Below are 16,078 nucleotides of genomic sequence, written 5' to 3' on the forward strand. Positions count from 1 at the left end.
CCTGCAGTTCAGCCCCACCCAGCACTCCTGCACTGAGGCAGGGGAAAAGCCCATTTCCCCACACTGGCCTGGGTTTGTGTGGAGAGAGGTACCTCTTCTTGCTATTTGCTAAGGAGTTGTTGGAGGGTGCTGAGTGTGTGGTCAAGAACCAGGGGGAGCCAATTAATTAGTGTCCCCTTCTCTCTCCCCTCCTTTCTCCCTCCCACTTTCCAGATTCCCACCCCACAGCTAAGCTGAAGGTTTTAGTGAATTACTTGCTCATACTTTCCATGTGCATTTCCCTGGCACTAGTGATTCCCACCTAGGGTGGGAAGCCCACTGAGTGCTTGCTACCAGCTCAGCTGCTGCATCATTGACGTTGAGAGGGTGCTCTTACCTAGCTAGCCTTCCAAAATGCCCAAGGTAGAATGTGTATGTAGGGCGAATGGGAGTGGGGTGGGTAATGGAGGTGGCTCACTGTACCAAATCTATAAATTTTCCATCCTAAAAAGAGGCACCCTGCATTCTTTCGGATCTCAGTTTGGGAGCTCATCCCACACTGCAGGAGTCCAGCTTGAGCTGACCCACAGGCTCCTCATAGCAGACCACCAATGTCCTTAGGAAGAGCTATAAGACACAGTTGTCCAGCAGAAATGGGCAAAGAGGTTTTCTCTTAAAAAGAAGAGAACACAGTTCTGGCCTTTAAGTTTCCTTAGCTGCTTCTCTCTACCCTGCTGAAAATAGTGTTTGATGCCTAGGCTCTTCCCAATAGAGACCTCAGAGCCTTGCTACCCCTTCTCCATCATTACACAGAAATTCAGGAAAGGAAAGGGATTTGGCCAAATTCTCAAGCGCAATCGAAGCCTCCCAGCTTCCAGTCAAATGCTGTTTTGAAGGCATTTTTATGTTGCCGATCTGGTGGGCACTCCAGTGAGGGGATAGAGACCCAGCAAGATAAGCACCTTTGTCCTGAGAACGCTACTTTGAAGCCCAGTCTTATCTCTGGAACGTACTTTGTTACTTTAACTTCAGTAAGCCTCTGTTACTCCCTCTGTAAAATGGAGATAGGACCACCTGCTCCCAGGATTGTTATGAGGATTAAATGGAGATGAAGCATTTGAACATGGCTTGCCTGTGACTCGTACAAAACACATAAAATTAGCACAAAATTAACAAAACGCTTGCCTGAAGAAGAGAAAAGAATCGAGAATCCAGGATTTCCCCAGTTGGGCCCCAGTGCAAGCCTGGTTCTACGGAGAGGATGTGCATGTCCCGGGCCGCCTCTGAGAAGCCTGAGACCAGTGCACTCCTCGTTGACTCTGCAGCTGCCCAGGGAGGGCATGAAAGTGGGTCGCATATCATGGCTTTGCTCCTCCAGGCGGGGACAAAATCCAAGGGCCCAAGGGAGGCACTCCCGCAGACCAGAGAGGGACAATTGCCCAGTGTCTGGTCCGAGGGAACTATCTGTCACAGAAGCAGCGGCTTCCCTGCTCTCTGGGGTTCGCGAGCGGGGCAGGGCATCCCCTCCGAGTCTCCGGAGTTGGTGAGTGCTGTTGCCCTCGCTCCAATGGCCGAGCAGAACGGAGGGAGGTGTGGCACATGGGTAGGGGCAAGCCCGAGGGCTCCGATCCCTCCGAGGAAGGGAAGCAGTGACAGCTCCCGGAGCGCTCGGCGGCCAGGCCGGGCCCCGCGTCTGCTCAGCCGCTGTCTTTCTGTCGGTACCCGCAGCTCCATCCCCGCTCGCTCAGGGCTGCCTGCCTGCAGGCCGGTACTGGCGTGCAGCGCCTCTTGCCCGCCCCTGCATGGGGACGCGGCCGCCCGGGGAGAGGCGCGCACAGCCACCGCCGGGCTCCTGGCACGCAGCCCCTTGCCCACCCGGCCGCGACGACCCGCTCGCACGCAGGCACGCGCGCCCTCGGTGCCTGTCACCGCGGCGCCCGCTCGCGCAGCCCAGACTCACCCGCGCGGCGCTGGGGGCGGGTGAGCGGGCGGCAGGTTTCTCCCAGGGAAACGGGGTTTCTGGGCGCGCGGAGGTGCCCTACCTTTCTCCCCGGGGTCGGGCTCCCGCTCCCGCTTCCTCCCCTCTCGGTGCTTCTTGCCGCGGCCGCGGCCCCTCCTCCTGGACTCCGACATTCTGCACGGGGTCTCAGGCGGTGGGACGGCCTCAGCTCTCGGCTGCCGCGCTGCGCGCCCGCCGCCTGCAGCCTCAGTGCCCGAGCGCGGCGCCTTTCTTATAGGCGGTCACACCCTCCGGGGGAGGGGAGCAGCGAGCCTTAACTCTTCCCCTCCCGCGCCCTCCACCCTCGCCCCCCCTCCACCAGCTCGGGCCGCGGGGGCGTGTGGGCGGCCGGTCTGGGCCCTAGGCCCCCTCCCCGGGCCCACCGAGGTAGGCAAGACCGGCGCCTAAACAGGGCGCCACAGACCTCCTCGCCGAAGAGGGGGCTCGAGCTGGGCTGGGGGCCTGAGCATGATTGGGGAGGGCGGAGTAGAGATCCCCCAGCGAGGGCCAAGCTAAGGACAGCATGGGGGTGGGGAGACAGCAAGAAAAGGGCCCAGGAAGGGACCAAAATGAAGCCCGCTAGCCAGCCCAGCGGGGTAGCGAGCACCCTTGGCTCTTGCAGTGGGTCTCCACAACCTCGAGGCACCCCCGGCCGTACAGGCGGGTTGCCTGTGCCTCTTATGCTTGCAGGTCTGGCCTCAGCCCCGTGGGATACCGCCATCTGGGGAACACCTTTAAGGCAACCACCATTTGTGCCTGGCAGCAGGGGGTCTGTGGCCCAAGAGCCCCTCCCAGCCAGGGCAGGCTGCACTCTGCAGGGAACCTGGGTGCCCCAGGTGGCTTGTAGCCCCCCTCCCACACACTCTGGCTGCAACTCCGACAGCCTAGGCTGCCGGCACCAGCTGGCTCCTCTCTACAAGGCCTGCGGAGGTGAACTCAGACACTGACTCCCCACCCCCGCCCCGGTCCTACAAACCACTGGGTAGGGGCTGCTGGAGAGGACAGCTGTCCTCCCTCCTGCCTGGGTGTGGTGCTGAAAGGGTTACATAGCAAAGGCTCTCCCTCTTCTGGCTCCCAGAAAGCCTGAGCCTGCGGTTTGCCTGCCTAGCTCTGCCTGAGGTGTCCCCTTACAGCCATCCCAACCAAAATCCAAGTCAAAGATCATCTCACCCAGTCCTCTGTCTCCTCGGGAAGGGTCCGAAGGCCTCTCTGGACAGTGTTCTCCTTAGGAGAGCCTGAAGCAGGCTTAGGACTCTGGGTCAAGGCCAGGGACTCAAGCTCCAGGACTGTCTGGGGATGCGGCCAGAACTTGAGGCCAAACTTGTGGGGTGGGAGCACAGAAAGGGGGAAGCTGGAGGTGATGGCCAAGCAAAGGGCTGATCTTTGGTGCTCTTGGGGCGCAAGTCTGTCTCATCAGGGGCCAGCTCTGGGGCGGGGGCAAGTGTAAGAGACAACCCTTGTACCCCACCCCGACTGAGGGAGAGTGAGCACCCACCCTACTTCACACAGTATCACTCTCTGTGAGGTGGGCAGCAAGGGGCCCTGGGTGGAGCCAGAGCCAGGGGCCAGGTCTCACTTCTGCTTCAACCCCTGCTCTTCAGTTTCCAAAAGGGCATTCATATCCGTCCTCCTCAGCCACTGGGGTACTGCCTCGGTTCATTCCCTCTTCCTATCCCATAGACAATGTTCTCCTTGCTTGAAGTCTTGCCTCTCAGTCCTGACCTCTCCAAGGCCATCAGAGTGAGCTTTCTTTCTTTCTTTCTCTCCCTCTCTCTCTCCTTTTCTTTCTTTCTTTCCTTTCTCTCTCTCTCTCTCTCTTTCTTTCTTTCTTTCCTCTCACTCTGTCACCCAGGCTGGAGTGCAGTGACGCCATCTCGACTCACCGCAACCTCCGCCTCCTAGGTTCAAGCGATTCTCCTGCCTCAGCCTCCTGAGTAGCTGGGATTACAGGCCTGCACCACCATGCCTGGCTACTTTTTGTATTTTTAGTAGAGACGGGGTTTCACCATGTTGGTCAGGCTGGTCTCAAACTCCTGACCTCCTGATCTGGCTGCCTCACCCTCCCAAAGTGTTGGGATTATAGGTGTGAGCCACCGCACCGGGCCCAGAGTGAGCTTTCTAAAACACAAACTAGATCACTTCACTCATTGTAACCCATGGGTTAAACCTAAACTCATGGGTGTCCAAAGTCCTATTCTACCTGGCCCTACCTCACAGTCTTCTAGCCCCCAAAACCTATACCTCAGCCACTTCACCTACAAGTCACACATACTTACTCTGTCTCCTCTCATACCTTTGCACATACTATACTAATCTCTCTGCCCAGGATCTCTCTCCCTTTTTGGCCTAGCTGACCTCTGTATTTATTCGTTTGGCAAATAGGTAGTCAGGCTTACTGTGTTTCAGGCACAGTGCCAGGTGCTGGAGATATGGCAGCGAGCAAGACAGACAGGGGCCCTCCTCACATAAAGGCTGGTGGGGATGGACAAATAGCTAATTACACAAATGATGGATTGTTTAAAATTTGTGTGAAATATTAAGGAGACATGCATTCAACAAACCTTTATATATGTTGACATACAGCTTGATAGAGGAAACAAACTGTAGTGAAGGCGTTCCCCAGGAAACACTTACACTGGGATTTGAAGTATGAGTAGGAGTTGGCCAGACTAAAGAGGTACTGGGGGAAGAGTATTCCTGGCAGAAGTTTCAGCACATCCAATGTCCCTGAAGCAAGAAGGAGCTTTTGTACCTTTGAAAAAGAGTGTGCTGAGGGGTGTGTGTGTGCACGCACATGTGAGTATGGGATTGTGTATATGAGTGTGAGTGTGCACATGGGTGTGTATGTGCATGAGGTGTGTGTCCATATGAGTGTATACCAGTGTCTAAGGTGTGTGTGTGTACACATGGGGTTTGTGGGGAGTCTGTCGGGATGGTATAAATGTTGTAAAAGGAGCCTGGAGAGGAGGCAGGCAGTGGTTAGATCAAGCGGGACAGTTGTAGGTCCAATGAAGACATTGGAGTTTAATCTTAAGAGCAATGGTCTGCTATTGAAAGCTCTTTAGCACGTACGTGAGGGGTGGGAGAGGGCAATGATGAGATCCTCTGCTTCCTGAATTCTTTTGATGTATCCCTATAAGAACACTTGACTGTGTTGTTTTTTGTTTCCACCTCTGTCTCTTCTACTACAGTAACAGCCCCTTTAGGATTGTGACCCCAGTATCTGGTACAAGATAGGTAGTAGGTACCTCCTTGTGGGATAGATAAGTGACCCTCCTTTCACTAGTAAAGAATGACCAAGAGTACCAGCAAGAAAAAAATGGCTCAAAGTGGGAGATTGCAGCCAGCTGAAGACAATTCTCCTGGGGGTAGCTCTCCCAGCAGTCCAGAGCAGCTCATGGCTTGGTATCAAATGAATGATACGAGTCAGAAATGGCATGGAAATTCAAAGAGGGCACAAGCACTCTCCCTGGGCTGGGGTATCCAGATCTAGTGCTGAGGGAGGTTGGGCTTGAAGAAGAGCTTGGAGGATGGGTAGGATTTTGATGGGGGGTGGCAGGTGAGAGATTCCAGATGAGTGGGATATGACAAAGATCTAGGGGGAGCATTCCCTGGGCACCTGCCCAGGAGACAATGAGCAGACCAGGTTTCTGTTAGGAAACTATGGAAGCTGCAAATACATACAGAAAACACTTACAGGACACGTACTATCTGCTTCAGCCTAGTGCTAAGCACTTTACACATTTTGTCTCTTGTCATCCTCACAACAATCCTGTGAGGGAGGTCAACTCTTATTCCCATTTTACAGATGAGGAAACAAAGACTAGGAGTAATGAGACTTCTCGTTCACAGTCATGTACCCAGGAAGCTGCAAAGCAAGGACTCCAGCCTTCACTATTTTTCACTAGGACCCATATTCTTTACTCTGAGACTAGACTGCTTGTGAGCAGGTCAGAGATATGCTTGGACTGCCAGCTGAGGCTTTTGGGCCTTATTTAGTAAATGATGGGAAGTTAAGGATGGTTTTATGAGGAAGGGAGCGACTTATGTATTAGAAAAATTAATCTGACTGGAATGTGCAGGATGGATGGGAAGGAGAAGATAGTGGAGACAAGGGAATCAGCAAAACAGGTCAACCATCAAATATTTCCTTAGAGCTCTTTATGTGTCAGGCTCTGAACATTTTGAGGGTCAGGTAAGGAGTACCTGAACCAGCAGTGAAGGCAATGAAAATGGTAGTAGGAAGGGTCACTAATATGATAGTATTAACTCACTTAATTCTTCACAACACCACTATGGAGTAGGTCTGCTATTATCCCCATTTTGCAGTTGAAGAAACTGAAGCACAGAGAGAGAAGTGAGGTAATTTTTGTCTAAGTCAATACCTAGTAAGTGGCAGAGCAAGGTTAGGAACCCATGCAGTTGGGTACCCAGAGCTCACACTCTCAAGAACCTATGGTGTTGCTCAAGAAGACAGAACATGAGAGAATAGAGAAAGCCCTCACCCCTCAAGCCTAACCACTGGCCTCAGGACCTGCACAGTCCCCAGAGCCCTGTGACTGATGCTCAGTGCCTGGGTCATGGGCAGGTGGAGAGAGTCACGAGGCACCCTGGGGCATGACAGCTGGGCTCCCACTTCCCCAGCCTCCCAGTTCCCACAGCAAAGGCTTCTCAGGGGAGGGAGGACAACCAGGCATTTGGAGCACCTCTAGCCTGGACCAGGGCTCTTGCCAGGAGCTTGAAAATGACCCTGTGAGCCAGGCCTGTTGCCATGGGAACTCTTTCCTCTTACCACAGGTTGTGCAATGCCCTGTACAACCTCATGCAGCGTGAGCAGGGCCTGGGGATGGGCCCAGAGACCACATTACCCAGAAAAGACCCACCCTAGTTTCACAATGGGACACTAATAGTAACATAACAAGTTAATTCAATTCCTTTAAGAAGAAAAAACACAATGTTTAACTGGTTTACAAACTTTTTTTTTCCTTTTTAACATTTTCCCTTCCACTTTGAGGCTGTGCCATGGCAAACTTTGAAGTTTAGGAAAGTTTAGACTTGTTTGAGTCATGTGCAAAAATGCCTTTGAGTGAAAGGGGAAAAAACTCCACACTACCTCTTCCCCTACCTGAGACTTTGGGACTCTGAGTCTTACCTATAAAATTCTCCTGCAAAGGGGTCTTGGGAACCATGCTGAAGTTTTCCCACTCCCCTTGGACTCACTATTTCATGGGAATTATTGGGGGAGAGCTTCAGTGGCCTCACATTAGGGACAGCCTTAAGCAGCTCCTTGAACCCACTCTCTCCATCCCAGGTGAAGACATCCTGAGCCATCCCCGAGCCCATGGTATGTTTGCCCATGAGTTAAAAGTCCTTGGAGAAAATGAGGCTACTGTTACCCTTAGCTATTCTCATTTTAGTGCCTGAAAGTCATGAGGCACACTCCTCACTCAGTGAGGCTGCCAGAGGAGGAAATAGATCAAAATGCCACTCCCTGCGGGACCAGAGAAATTCCCAGTCATCCAGAAGGATTATGCAAAGCCTGGAAGCCCATTTCCCACATGACTCTAGGATGCGGTGGGGACCTGGCTGCAGCCAGTCAGATCCTGAGGAGTACATGGGGGCCAGACCCAGCTGCCTAGGCCTAGAGAGCCCCCTACCGCATCAGAGCTGAGGGATAGGGCCTCTTGCCAAATCTGCATCATGGCCTGTAGCTTCAGCATCCCTGTAAGCCACAACAGGTTTCTTCTCTTAAAAAAGTTCATTCGTGCCTCTGCCTCCCTCAGTCAGTGCAGAGAACTAGGTGGCCAGAAAGAAGGGGGCTGTATTGACTGGATAAAAAGGGCAAGCTTGGATACTAGAACACTTGGGTTTGGGTCCAGTTTTGCTCCTGAGATTAGGTTAATCTGAAAAAGTCATTTTCCACACCAGGCACTCAGGCTGTGAAACAGGGAGATACAGGGAGATACAGATTCCTCTGCCAGCCAATCCAGAAAGCCTGTCTACCAAGAATCTGGATGGCTGAAGGAGTAAGGGTTACAGATCGCTGCAGAAAAGCTTTTGATTGCCAGGTGAGAATGCTTCTAGAGACACACACAGCCCTGTGAACCCTGGCTGTTCCCCTCAGAGTTGTGCCTGCCTGCTCAACACAGGCACACACACATTCCTCGGCAAGTGAATGAACTTCACTGATCCCTGGAACAGCTGAGAAATTGATATCCATCTACCCAGACTCCAAACCCAGTCCTCCACAGACTGTGATGTTCTGAACAAGACTTAGTTTCCCCTTCAAAACAAAAACAAACAAAAAATGGGTCCACAGGCCTTTCTCACAGGGATTTCAGAGTGGATGAGGAAATTCATCTCTCATCTCCCTGAAATTAGGACACTTGAAAAGGGCCCAGTCTTAGGCAGCTCCTTATGTCCAGAGGCCCGTGCCAATAGTGATTAGCTGCACCACCCTGCCATGCCCTTTTGACCCTGTCCCCTTTTCCTTTGCTCCTATGGGACACAAGGTCAGATTTTGCAGTGCCTGAGCTGGGACTCTGGTTGTAGGAGCTGCCATGGTGGGCACCTCTGTCCCCACTCCCACATTAGGAGGCTCTTCTTGCTTCAACCCACCCAATCCCAAACCCAGAAGAGAATTCATGCTCCCTGCTTCATTTTCAGACCCTCTTTGGAAAGAGCAGAAGGTGGAAGGGAAGAGGCAGGCCCATCCCAGGAGGAGCCTCAGGAGCAAACTGGGAGGGACCAGAAGAGAGAAGAAAGCATTGGCCGAAGAGAAGGTGGGGAGCCTCCCCTGGCTCCAGGGGCCGGGAGAAGAAAGCCAGGCAGCAATGGGAGAGCAAACGAGGGGAGAGGTGAAGCAACAGGCAGGCCTGGACAGGGCTGGGAGCAGGATGGGGAGAGGAAGTGAGAAACTGGAGCAGCCCCAACAATCGGGTGGGGGGACAGCATGTGAACAAGAGGACAAAGGAGGACAGCAGAGCAGGCTCGAATTCCAGTGTCCCAGGAACCTGTTGTGTGCCCTTGGGTAAGTACTTTTCTCTCTCTGGCCTGCCTCCCCATCTAGAAAATGTGAGGTTGGACTAGATGATGTTGAGAGATCCTCCTATCTGAGGAACCTAAGGTTCTAAACCTCCCAGAGAGAGGGGAAGGACTGGGAGTAGAGGAGCAGATGACCCCCAGCCCCATGAGGAAGAAGAGATGTTACTGTGTCCACTGGCTCTTCTCCCAGCCCCATGATCTCTCTCAACCCCACATTCTGGGGCTTCTTGTCCTGGATGAAGCCCATGGTTGTTGTCAGCAAGCCCCTCTGTTAGGCTGGGGGAGGCAGTCAGGAGCTGGCAGAAAGCCTGTGGCATGGTACCAGGCCCTGCTGCAGGTGAGTAAGCTGCCTGGATTCTTGCTACCAGCCTCTTCCAGGGCATACCTTGGGGTAAATTGCCCCATCTGCAGGGAGACACTTGGGAGACTCCTGCACTTTATCTTGGGTGACCCAGAGCCACAGTTCCCACTGAGGTGAGAGGTGGGAGCCTGTCTACCTTCCCTAGGATGGGGGGTGATTCAACCCTTCTGCCTGCCTCGCTCATCAAGCTAACTGCATAATTACACAGCAATAATAACAACTGGCACTTACACACCAAGGCCTATGTAAGTACCTAATTTATTTATATAATGACATAATGACTTGTTTGCTGGCCTGGGGGCTCTGGGGACCATGAGCAAGGCCTTAGCTACTATCTACACCACCCTGGGGCAAAGTGACTCCTTGGATCAGCACCCAAGGGAGCTGTGGTTCCCAGAAACAGTTGTCCCCCACGCTGGCTGCCATCCTAGCCTAGCAGAGGTAATGAGTGGCCCAGCCTTTTGGATGGTATTTGCTCACTTCTCGCTATCCATTCTGGGTGGTCAGGCTGCAGGCGTCAGCATCCATTCTCATTCCCTTGAGGACTGAGGGGGATCCTCTCGAAGGATGCAATCTCTTTCCAGGCAGAGAGACAATTCAACCCAGGCTGGCAAATTTGGAGAGCCTCCTGGGTCACCGCCCAAGGAAACAAGAGGCCTTGCCCAATATAGGCATTTATGAGCCCAGAGGCAAAAAATTCTCTTCTCTCTCTCAGCCCTGCCCAGCCTAGCCCAACCCAACCCAGCCCAGCCCTGCCTACCCCAGGCTTGGCTGCTCCTGGGACAACAGCCCAACTTCCCTGGCCTGGTCTGGGTACTGGTTCCCAAGCCAGACTTAGTTCTCCTGGGAATTTCCTCAATGGACGATGTCACAGACACTAACTTCACAGTGGTTATGGCAGGTCTCAGAGACCCTGGAGACCCAGCTCTGGCCCTGCCCTCCTCCTTCCTACTGCCCCAACTCACCACATTCTTTCTCCTCAGAGCGCCCGTTTATAGCTTATGAAAGTTCCAGCACTAACCACAAAGCAAGAACCACTAGCCCTTCTAGACTGCTGGCTCTTAGGGTACCCTGGAACTGCAAATATCATAATTTACCCAGGAGAAGGATATGCAAATTCCAAGCAGATATGATATGGAGATAGGGTCAGGAAACCTGAATTATCCTTTTAGCTCAATTGGTTTTCTTCTGGTGGTTCCTGGGGAAGTCATATTTTCCCTTTGGGCCTCAATGTGTACTTACCTGTGAACTAAGGGAAAACTGAAACGCTTTCCAGGGGCCTTTCTAGCAGTAAATCTTCAAAGAGGAGCCCTGAGTCTCCACATATGTTTCCAGCTCTAGGACCTTTGTTCCTTGCCATCGGCTGCTGCTCTACAGCTGGCCCTCTGCCAGCCTCCCTCCCACCTTTGAAGGTCAACTACTGGTTCTCTGGAAACCTCTACCCTTCCAAGCCCAGTCTGTGGAGGTATGTGGGGCTGCTCCGGGGAACTGGCGTGCACACACAGGACCTTGGGAGCTCTGAGCACCTGCGCCTGGTTATTGGATGCTTCAGAGTTCCTTGCAGGCTTCTTAGGGCTGCAGGCAACAGCATTTAATCAGCAGTCCGCTCATCATGCAACATGTTGACCTTAATGGCCTTGTGAATCTGCACTCACCCCTATGTCTGTTTCCTATACCCTGCCCCAGTCACTGAGGCTTCTGATGAGTCTGGTGGTCTCTCCATCTACTCTAAAGCAGTGGGTGCTGAAACTTATGGTCACTGAGGTGCCCACCACAATCCTTCGTCTAATTGCTTGCATTGTTTTGGGTTTCTGACTGATATCCAGTGGAGTACTTCCTTTACATGATTTTATCCACAATCTTCCCCCAAATTATTATGTAGCTTCAACACTACTAACCCATTCTCTAGGCCCAGGGGCTCCCCCAGCAGCCAGAGGATTCATAGCTGACTGGCCTGAGGTATCCCTGTGAGAGCCTTTGTGTCCTCTCCCCTGCCTTACCCTCCCCTGCTCCTTGAGCTACCAGGCTCAGTGCCAGACAATGCTTGCTCCACACCTGCTTAATGACAGGCACAGTGCTGGCCATTGCAGTATACAAAGACCCTGTCCTCAAGGAGCTTACAATCTAGAGGGAGGACACTTACACAGATGGACAGAAATCACAGCTTAAGACAGCAGCAGCAACTTATGTTCCAACTTATCCTGGAACTTCTTTGGAGAGACAGTTAAATGTAACCTGGGGTCAGGTGCAGTGGCTCAAGGCCGTAATCCCAGCACTTTGGGAGGCTGAGGAAGGTGGATCACTTGAGCCCAGGAGTTCAAGATCAGCCTGGGCAGCATGGTGAAACTCTGTCTCTACAAAAAACACAAAAATCAGCTGGGCATGGTAGCATACACCTGTAGTCCCAGCTACACGGGAGGCTAAGAGGTGGGAGGATGGCTTGAGCCCAGGAGGTTGAGGCTGCTGTGAACAACCAAGATCGCTACCACTGCACTCCAGCTTGGGTGACAGACCCTGTCTCAGAAAAAAAAAAAATAATAAAAGTGACCTGGGGTGGTCTGTCATGGTGGATTTCCTGTAAAAGGAAGGGGAAGATTCCAATTAGTAGAAAGGTCTGGAGGTGGGATGCGAGCAAGCTAGGAGGGGAAGTATGGTGGTCAGAGGGAGGTACAGTAACTTATAAAGGAAACAGTGGTGCTCCACACCCTACACCTGTGCCCTCAGGCCTTTCTCTGTCCCTACCACCTCAAGAATAAGGATTGCACACATCTGGAGTGGCCTTAAGGCCACTCCAGGCACGGAACTCAGCCTCATTCAGAGCTACCTTCCTCTCACTGCTTTCCAGGGTTCCCAGTATGTGTATATACACACATGCACACCCACCTCCAAGCAACAGCTTCATGAGCTCCTCTGCCAAATTCCCCAGGACACTCCCACTCCATTCTCAACCTCTCTCATTCACTCATGCCTGTATACATACCTCACAGCCTCATCCCTCCTATCATATACCACCTGCCCATTACATAACTCTGTTTGGGATTATTTTTGCCCAGAGGTATGAGCTGCATTTCTGCATATTTAAGCTGTCTTTGATTCATTCCTGCCCGTTTTTTAGTTCTGTTTGCCCAGGTGCCCGCCCCACCCACTAGCTCGAAGGCCCCTGAGAACATGCCCATGTTGGGCTCAGCTTGCCCTACAGCTCCCAGTTCCTCCACTCCAGGTCTAAAGAAGCGGACACACAGCAGCACTGGCTCCACTTAGGTAGGGCCGTTGTAGGCCCCCCAGCTGGTTACAGGGGCCACCACAACCTTATACCTTCCATTGCTCTCTATTCTTCCCTCCCAGTGAGCCTTGGCCTTGTCACCTGGTCTTTCCCATCCTCAAAGTTACGATCCCTGCACTCCCATACATGGCCCCAGGGTGTGGCTCCAGTAATTCAAGGGCGAAGGGGCAGTGGGAGAAAAGACCAAATTATAATTAATGGTTTGTCTCCCATTAAGCTTCTTTCAAATAAACTGGCTTAATGTAATTATGGAAATGGTTGCAAGGGGGCTCTTGTTGTGTTGTAAAATAATTATGTGACAATGATCATTTTATTTTTAAGAGCTTATTACCAAATAGGCTGTAAATGGCTTCTCCTACTGAGATGGGGTGATTTCGTGGACAGAGGACAGAGGACAATGGGATTGGGAGAGCATTTCTGCTAGGGGTCACCAGTTGAAATGAGGATTCAATTTAGCAGTTTCCAGCCTCTGTAAGGAGGTGGCACCAGCTAAGCTGCCGAGACTTGACAGGCTGGGTGGTGGCCAGGGCCCCCCAGGCCCTGCTTATCTTCCACTGGTGCCTGATGCAGGCCCCTGATCTCTGGATCACCAGGGAGGACGCTGAATTCCTCAGAGGAGATTGCTACCAGGATTTTATTCCTGGTACTGCACTCTGACCGGGTGTCAGGCTGCACTGCCTGATCTACGGGTGTTTTCTCTGTATATTGTCTGTATATTCAGACAACTCTGAATATTGTCATTCAATTTACAAGTAGCAGAATTGCATAGCTTAAGAGATTATGAAAGGCTGTGTGGTAAATTCTAGATGATCAGCTAGTTAAAATGAAAGGAAGGATCATGGTGACACTTGTATCGCAAAAGATGAGCTGAGAGTACAGGAGATGCTTTCCTGGAATATGGGACAGCCTGGCACAGGCACTGATTGGGAATCCACAAAGCAGGTTCAGAGAGTGATGAATACTACCTTTTAACTGACATGTAGGAAGTCATGGAGATAAGGCTAAATAAAAAGACTAGGTGGGAACCAGGCTGCCCAGAGCACCTGGAGCTCATGCTAAGGGAATGAAAGGATATTGAAGGGTTCTGAGCAGGAAGGTGACCCAACCCAAACTATACTCTTGGAGGCTCATCTGACAGCAACATGCAGGGCAGAATGGAGCAGAATCTGGAGGCAGCAAGACTGAGCAGCAAAATGTTTAACAATGGGCTGTAGCCTGCAGCCTCCGTGGGGTGCTTGCTACAAATCTAAGTACTGATCCCACGAAAAACATTCTGAATTACAGTCTCTGGGGTGCAGCCAGGACTTGGTATTTGTAACTGTTGTGAGGCAGACGGTGTATGAAGCACACTTCGAGAAAACTGGTCCTAGAGAATCCAGTCCTCAATGCTCAGCTTGGCATTTAAAGCTTTCTGTAAAATATCCCCATCAACAATTTTCCCCTTATAACTGCATTTTTAAGGTTAATTGGGAAATAATTTACATGCCATGCAAATGACCCATTTTAAGTATATAATTCACTTTTGTGGTCTATTTACAGAACTGTGCAACCATCACTGCAGTAAGTTTTAGAACCTTTTCATCATCCCCCAAAGAAACCTCATACTCTTTAGCACCCCCTCCCCCTGCCATCCCCTTTATCCCCTGGCAACCACTGATTGACTTTCTGTCACTATAGATTTGCCTGTTCTGGATACTTCATATAAATGGAATCATACAATGTGTGGCCTTTCTTGACTGCCTTCTTTCACTAGGTATAATGTTTTCCAGGTTCATCCATATTGTAGCATGGATCAGTATTCATACCTTTTTTGTGGCCAAATAATATTCCATTATATGTATATATACCAGCTCTTATTTATATGTTCATCAATTGATGGACATTTGGATTGTTTCTACTTTTTGGCTATTACAAATAATACTTCTATGAACATTTGTGTATAAGTTTTTGTGTGGACATATGTGCTTTCGTTTATCTAGGGTATATGTATTACCTGAAATCCCACTTGGAAGTAAGATTGCTCAGTCATATTGTAACTCTATGTTTAATCATTTGAGGAATTGCCAGACTGTTTTCCAAAGCAGCTGCACCGTTTTGCATTCCCACCAGCAGTGTATGAGGGTTTCAATTTCTCCACATTCTCATCAACACCTGTTATTATCTGACTTTTTGATTCTAGCTATCCCAGTGGATGTGAAATGGTATCTTGTGAGTTTTTTAAAGCAGATTTATTGAGGTATAATTCACATACCATACAGTTCACTCATTTAAAGTGTACAATTCAATGGTTTTTGGAAAGTACATTATTTTGTTGTCATTTTGTTTCATTTTTTGTTTTTTGGGGACAAGGTCTCACTCTGTCACCCAGGCTGGAGCACAGTGGTGCGATGACGGTTCACTGCAGCCTCGACCTCGTAGGCGCAAACGATCCTTCCACCTCAGCCTCTTGAGTAGCTGGGACTACAGGCAAGCACTGCCAAGTTCGGCTAATTTGCGAATTTTTTTGTAGAGACAGGGTCTTGCCACATTGCTCAGGCTGGTCTAGAACTCCTGGGCTCTAGTAATCTGCCCGACTCAGCCTCCCAAAGTGCTGGGATTACAGGTGTGAGCCACTGTCCCCAGTCTTATTATGGTTTTGATCTGTATTTCCCTGATAACTAATGATGTTGAGCATCTTTTTTTTGTACATATTGTCCATCTGTATGTCTTCTTTGGAGAAATGTTTATTCAGATCCTTGACTCACTTTCCCCCAGTTTTATTGAGGTATAATTGACAAATAAATTGTATATGTTCATTTTTGGTTGGGTCATTTATCTTTTTATAATTGAATTGTAAGAGCTCTTTATATATCATTGATACAACTCTCTTATCTGATAAAATTTTTGCAAAATTTTTCTCCCAATCTGTGGGTTGTCTTTTCACTTTCTTGATGGTATCCTTTGAAGTGCAACATTTTATAAAATTTTGATGAATTCTACTTTAACTATTTTGTTGTGGTTGCTCATGTTTATGGTGTCATATCTTAGAAACTATTATCTAATTGAATGTCACAAAGATTTATGCCTATTTTTTCTTCTAAGAGTTTTTTATTTTAAGTTCTTACTGTTAAGTCTTTGACCCATGTTGGGTTAATTTTTGTATATGGTATGAGGTATTCTTTTGCATGTAGATATTCAGTTGTCCCAGCACAATTGTGAAAGACACTACAATTGCATCTTTTAAATAAATTCCGGCCGGGCGCGGTGGCTCAAGCCTGTAATCCCAGCACTTTGGGAGGCCGAGACGGGCGGATCACGAGGTCAGGAGATCGAGACCATCCTGGCGAACACGGTGAAACCCTGTACTAAAAAATACAAAAAACTAGCCGGGCGAGGCGGCGGGCGCCTGTAGTCCCAGCTACTCGGGAGGCTG

At 50.5% G+C, this 16,078-nt stretch overlaps 1 protein-coding gene and 1 long non-coding RNA gene across 13 annotated transcripts in view; one reads left to right on the plus strand and one right to left on the minus strand.

The window, feature by feature from the left end:
• The window catches only part of NRG2 (neuregulin 2), a 271,148-nt gene that overhangs the window by 55,052 nt on the left and 200,018 nt on the right, over positions 1–16,078 (minus strand). The window contains exon 1 of one of the 12 annotated variants that reach the window (XM_077937074.1): positions 2,022–2,442. The exons of the other annotated variants lie outside the window; for them this stretch is intronic. Coding sequence (XP_077793200.1) covers positions 2,022–2,112 — 91 coding nt within the window. The 5' untranslated portion in view covers positions 2,113–2,442. Of the gene's footprint in view, positions 1–2,021; positions 2,443–16,078 lie in introns of those variants that run through there. 12 annotated transcript variants of the gene reach the window in all.
• LOC144329507 (uncharacterized) lies at positions 1,451–15,461 on the plus strand. The gene is made up of 5 exons (XR_013394852.1): positions 1,451–1,522; positions 7,907–8,046; positions 8,645–9,008; positions 10,719–11,457; positions 15,255–15,461. It is a non-coding gene; the product is annotated as an uncharacterized LOC144329507 (long non-coding RNA).

Source organism: Macaca mulatta, chromosome 6 (genome assembly GCF_049350105.2).
Source record: "Macaca mulatta isolate MMU2019108-1 chromosome 6, T2T-MMU8v2.0, whole genome shotgun sequence".
NCBI lineage: Eukaryota > Metazoa > Chordata > Mammalia > Primates > Cercopithecidae > Macaca > Macaca mulatta.